The sequence below is a fragment of the Diachasma alloeum genome, unplaced genomic scaffold (genome assembly GCF_001412515.2).
Source record: "Diachasma alloeum isolate Michigan unplaced genomic scaffold, Dall2.0 Dall_scaffold_00366, whole genome shotgun sequence".
Taxonomy (NCBI): Eukaryota; Metazoa; Arthropoda; class Insecta; order Hymenoptera; family Braconidae; genus Diachasma; species Diachasma alloeum.
The window spans coordinates 380,012-386,291 of record NW_021680505.1 but is presented as its reverse complement, the minus strand read 5'-3'; the positions used below and the strand labels follow the sequence as shown (position 1 = coordinate 386,291).

General features: G+C 33.7%; 1 protein-coding gene across 2 annotated transcripts; it reads left to right on the top strand.

The window, feature by feature from the left end:
* Nucleotides 1-3,126: 3,126 nt before the first annotated feature.
* LOC107041524 (acylphosphatase-2) lies at nt 3,127-6,280 on the top strand. Of its 2 annotated transcripts, none has more exons than XM_015262119.2 (3): nt 3,127-3,525; nt 3,587-3,713; nt 5,793-6,280. In XM_015262119.2, the coding sequence occupies exons 1-3, from the start codon at nt 3,417-3,419 to the stop codon at nt 5,905-5,907; spliced, it is 351 nt and encodes a 116-aa protein (XP_015117605.1). In that variant the 5' UTR covers nt 3,127-3,416; the 3' UTR covers nt 5,908-6,280. The 2 variants fall into 2 exon arrangements, with proteins under 2 accessions (XP_015117605.1, XP_015117606.1); XM_015262120.1 differs by having other exon boundaries at nt 3,129-3,510.

The following is a 6,280-nucleotide window of genomic DNA, read 5'->3' as shown; positions in this document are numbered from 1 at the left end:
TCAATCGTGACCTTCATTCAATAAATGTGAATAGAAAAAATGCGAGAAGACACATTTTCTCGAAAAACGAGAGACTAAATTGCCTGATCTGATGAGTAAAGTACGAAGTCGTTAAAGCCCTTGAGACCTTGGGCGAGATAATGGTATTGTTATCATTACGCAATTCTCTCGTACTGTACATTCTTCCCCGTATATCCGCAGGGGAGACGTCCTGTCGACATTTCATTATTATTCATTCACTGCCGTTAATGATTGAACAAAGGAATGCTAAAAAGTTTGAGCCATTATTCACCGGGAAGTGGTGGATAAAACAGTGCCCTCGTGGCCTACATATTATTACGTCGACAATGGGGACACGGTATGGAAAATGTAGGGGACTATACTGTTCATCGCCTGTTTTTTATGTATTTTATTTTGGTGGGATGGAATACAATATTTATTATCGAGAGTTATGGAGGAGTTTGGCATCGCCACGAAACCAAGTCTCTTAAATTAGGGGAATTTTAAGATGATGGGAAATTGAACCATTTTCCGTTATCGAATTTGTCAATCAAATTGCGAGAGAAAAAATTGAAAAAATCATGAATATTCATCGTTATTACAATTACATTTTGCCCAGAATAATAATTTTTTAAACATTCGTTGTTTATAAGTAAATAATTGAAATTGTTTAAGCTTTCAGAAACCTTATTAACTTCCCGATCTGGGGAAGTCATAGTAATTACCCGGAAAATCAATAATCGATTTTTTATCAAATGTTGACATTTCAAAATGTCCACATTCATTTTCACCCATTTTTAACACGATATCTGTGTATGTGTGTGTGTGTGTGTGTGTGTGTGTGTGTGTGCGTCGACGCGTGTGTCCTCAGAATTTTGGCTCACGATTTCTCACGAAGGAATGATGCGATATTCGTAAAAATGGATGGAATCGAAGCGTTTTTATGTAACTTAGTGCTGATTAGATTTTGGATGAAATTGGTGGAGTGGTTCTTGAGTTTTTTAAGAAAAACCATTTAAAAAAATTTTATTTGAAAATTTCAATAGATGGTTTCTTACGAGCAAATGATGCGATTAAGGTCAGTGACGTCGCAATCTCATTAATAACAAAACGGTGACCATAAAACAGGATTTCAATCCGTCGCTGAATTACTCAATATAACCCCACCGAACAGCCGACAATCCCCTCATCACTCAAACTTTCACAACAAAATAGTCACCTCCAATTCCCCAAATTTTCTCGTTTTACACAAAAAAAATAATTCTCAAAAAATTTAAGAATAATCTTTCTTTAAAGAGAGTGCAAACACAAGGACATTTTAGCTAAAGTAGAAAAAGCGATCCATTTTGCCCCAGTAGTAGTTTTTTGTTTTACCAAAAAGAAGGTCATAGGACATTGGATCTGCACAAGATCTAATGGTAATGGATGTATATTTATGATAGTTTCAATAACAATTATTTACAGGAAGATCAAATCGATTATTTGAATGCCATTTACAGATTTCCAAAAAAAATACAAATTTCATGAAGTGCAAAATCAAATAAACACAATAGACTGTGGAGCATTCGCAATATATTTTGCCACATTATTGTGTTTCAATAAAGAACCAAGTGAACAAAGAAATTATGATGTGAGCATAATGCGTCATCATATAGCATCAATGTTAGTAAATAGGAGATTGCAAGACTTTCCTGACCATAGATTTGCAACTAATTAATGAGAAATAATATTAATATGAAGATGACGAATTTCTCATCCGCCCAAAAAAACGACAATGAACCGGATAATAAATTCAAGAAAAGTAAAGTTCGATCACAATGACAATGAAAATTAGGTGAGCGCTGACTGAAAAAAAAACACATATGTACACACACACACACGCACTCACTTTTTGCAAACGGCAGGGAATAATTGTATGGGCCATGTAGATTGCTTGAAAAATCAATTACAGTTTTCATAGAGTGCAATAATATTTCTTTAAGACTATTCTTTTATAACGATTTCTATTGAATTCCTATACGGAGTAGACGAATCGGGAAGTTCGTATAGTGTGGGCCCAACAGGTCACATCCACTTCAACGCACCCACATTTGGGAGCGAGCGCAGCGAACGACCAACAACCCAATCCACTAGTTTTTTTAGACATGAAATCGATTTCTGGTAAAATTCTGAATATTAATAAATTTGTTACGATTCTGAACAAGTGACCTTTATGGTGGTCAATTGATTGTTTATAAATTATGTATATAAAAGGCTCGTAAGACTCCACTCTCTCAACTGATTTTAGGGTCGCTAGGTCTGTATTTTCAAATAAGATTAAAGACAAAAATATCTTAAATCATATTTTTCCCCTAAATTGTACTTAATTACACACATGAAAAAATTCAATAGAAAACTTAGTGAATTCGCTAGAAAATTCTATTGGAATTCTATAGGAATGCTAGGGGTTTCTACAGGATTTCGATTGGAATTCTATTGAAAAATTCTATTTGTTTTTTGCGCTGATTCTATTGGATATTCGATAAGAAAAAGTCAATCGATTGCGAATTTCTGTTTGAAATTTTCTCTTGAGATTTTTTCTACAAGAATACTTGGGCATCAATTTTCTAAATTTTTTCCACTCGGATTTTGTAATGCAAATCAGAACAAAATCCAGTGGAAAAAAATTAGAAAATTTGTGCTTAATGATTTTAATAGAAAAAATCTCAAGAGAAAAAATCGAACAGAATTTCGACATCTATTGACTTGTTCTTCTCGAATATCAAAATAGAATCAGCGCAAAAAACAAATAGAATATTTCAATAGAATTCTAATAGAACTTTCTAGCGAATTCGCTAGGTTTTCCATTGAATTTTTTCATACGTGTATCCAGGTATTTTTCAGAATGGCATAAGTTCCTCAAATAACAAAAGAAAATGCACTCACTCGTCCCTATCATAATAACCGAAATACGAAGGAAGACAATAAATAAATCAAACAATCGATGATTTCAGAGCAGACATAACAATCACGTGCGATTGAACCCTTATCCCCAGAAGTCCGTCAACTCTCATCAATGATTATCTATCGATTGGCAATCAATCTTGACGGCCCATTGGCCCTCTGACCGCATCGTAAGAAATTCTATTTGAGGCGCTCCTCACTCTCCCACCTCTAGACGATCCTCCTCTCATTACTCTTGAGCTAAAAATCAGCTTGCGTGTTGCGATCAACGACAAATTCGATAATTCCCCCGCTAAACAACACAATTCCCCTGATTAAAACCCACGAAAAACTATAAACACCTCATGTGTCAAAGCCCCTGAACCTCGCGAATTCGTTCATCTCCCGGGGAAAAAATCAATTCGTTTTTAAAAATTGCGTCCGTAATTTTCGATCGCGATCTGTACGGAAAGGCAGTACGAAAAAATAAATTGATGAGCGTCTCGAGAGGTACAATGGCAAGTGACGATGAGATGAAAGACGTTCCACTCACATCAGTCGACTTTGAAGTATTTGGTAAAGTCCAGGGTAAGTCTCTAGGGGGTAAGTTTCAACTCAACAACAAGAATCATCATGAGTGAAAAGAACGAAGAATAATTCGCAGGATGTTATTTTACAAAATACACGAGAGATCTGTGTCGATCGTTGGGAATCGGTGGATGGGTGAAGAATAGCAAAAATGGGACGATCATGGGGAAGATGCAGGGGCCGAAGCCATATGTTGAGCAAATGTGAGTATTATTCTCTCATATCGTAGGCATGAACAAATTTTATAGAAAAATCTGTCAAATCGCTAGACAATTCTATTGGCTTTCTACTGAGATATTTTCTATAGAATTTCCTGGACTCAAATTTTCCGAGTTCTTTTGTTTAATTTTCCTGATGAAGAGAATAGAAAAATTGAGCCGAGGAAATTCTGTAGAAAATATCACAATAGAATAAATTGTATAGAAAAATCGAATTCAGTTGACTTGTTCTATCAAATTTTTTCGTGCGTGCAATAATTTATGCATTAATTATGATTTGAATAGCATGACTAAACATGACCAGAAACAACTGAAAATGGAAAAAAAGAAATGACAATGAAAAATAATTGACAATGTTTGTTACAAAATTATTTAGATGATTTATAATTTTGTTTAAACTGAATAAATTGATAATTTCATTGCTAAATTTTTCGTATATTTAATTGGTTCTGTAATTGGTCATGGGCTGTTGGGTCTTCGTGAAATGAAAATGAAAATGATGAATTCGCATTGATGTTAATCCTCAGTTGATGGCGTCAATTAAACTTTTTAATAATGAATTCATAACAAAATAAAATTGTTTTATAATAGCCGATCTATATCCATCATTTCCACGATTATCTTGAGCAACTTTCTTGGCAATCCATCAAGGTGGCAAGCTAATAATCTCGAGTATTTATTGCTTCATTAGCAAAACATGGCGCAATGTCAAATTATTGAACCACCCAAACACATCCCGGTTATCCATCAATGTCAGGATAACAGTGCTAGTAATTTTTTGTTGATTCTCGTGAAACTGAGGCAATTGTCACCGAGTGTCTTTTTGCGAAAGTTAATTAGAATCTGTCTGACTCCCGTCACGTGACAGCTGATCACAATGAACTAAAATAAACACAGTTGTTCTGATTAGCTGCTAATTATATACAGGTGGCAATAGCTGGTGATGTTTGTTCTAAAAAAATCGCTTAAAATTTTTATTATAATGCAAAATAGTGGTTATTTCACGTATGAAAAAATTCAATAGAAAACCTTGTGAATTCGCTGGAAAATTTTGTTGAAATTCTATGGGGGTTTCTATAGGATTTCTGAGATTCTATTGAAAAATTCTATTTGTTCTTTGCGCTGGTTCTATTGAATATTCGATAGGAAAACGTCAATAGGCGCGACGTCAACGGCGCAAAAAACAAATTGAATTTTTCAATAGAATTCCAATAGTAATTCTATAGAAACCCCACAGAATTCCTATAGAACTCCAATAGAATTTTCTAGCGAATTCGCTAGTCTTTTTATTGAATCTTTTCATGCGTGATGTCATGAAAAATTGGGTTGAATATTTCTTCTGTCCATAAATATACACATTTCGGCGGCACTAAGATTCACGTACGAAAAAATTTCACAGAAAAATCTCGCGAGTTCGGTAGAAAATTCTGTTGGATTTCTATTGAACTTTCTATTATAGACTTCGGCATAATCGAAATTTTGAATTACAGTTAAATTTTGAATACGTCAATTGGTAATATTACTCATCAATTTTTTGATTACAACAATAACCATCAATTTAAATGGTCAAATTCCGAATTATTTTATCAACCAATAACTGAGAAATTGAATGACCAATTATTATATTATTTTTCAAATTTCAATTCTGAAAAATAAATCTAAATTACTGTAAGGCGCAACTTCTCGTAATATTACTAAAGTAATGATTGATGCCGATCTATGTCCATTAGTTTTTGGATGATTCTGTGGAAATAACTTGGAAAATTCATGTCGAAGAATTTTTATATAAAATGTCTCAATAGAAAAAGTTCTATAAAAAGATGAAAATTTACTTATTTTTCCTATAAAATATTTTCTATAAAAAATGCCCGCAGTAAAGCTGAGGAATTCCTCAATGGAATCGGCAAAAAACTAATAGAATTGGCAATAGAAATTCAATAGCAATGCAATAGCCTTTTCTATCGACTTCACTAGGTTTATCTGTGAATTTTTTTCATGCGCGACAAAATCTCGTATTTGGTATGTGATTTTTAGTGTTGATATTTCATCTTTTTTTGGTTTCAGGGCGCATTGGCTGACGACAGTGGGCAGCCCTGGATGCGAAATCCATCACACGGAGTTCACGAATTGGGAGACTATTAGACGACCCTCTTACGGAGCCTTCCAAATACGATTTTAACGCGAATTGTCAAGGGATTTAACAATAAGGATTAAGATATCACGATCTGAACGAACGAATGCAATGATTACCTTATTTTAGATTCTAATTCTCCTCTGTAATTACTCCGTAATTTTGTTAATTGAAAGGTTATTTATGTATACGACTCAAGATTATTTAGATACCTCATAACAGCTGCTATAGGGATAATATTTACGTGAATAGTATTGAAGTTGCGATAATAATCTAGGTACTGAAAAATCGGGATTGTTTAAAAAACCAATTCACTGATGTGGAATAATCAATGGTAATGGAAAAATATGTCGAGAGAAAATTTGTTATCTAACGTTTGAAAAATAACTACGAAAAATAAAAAACTTATTTTTGTTTTTTA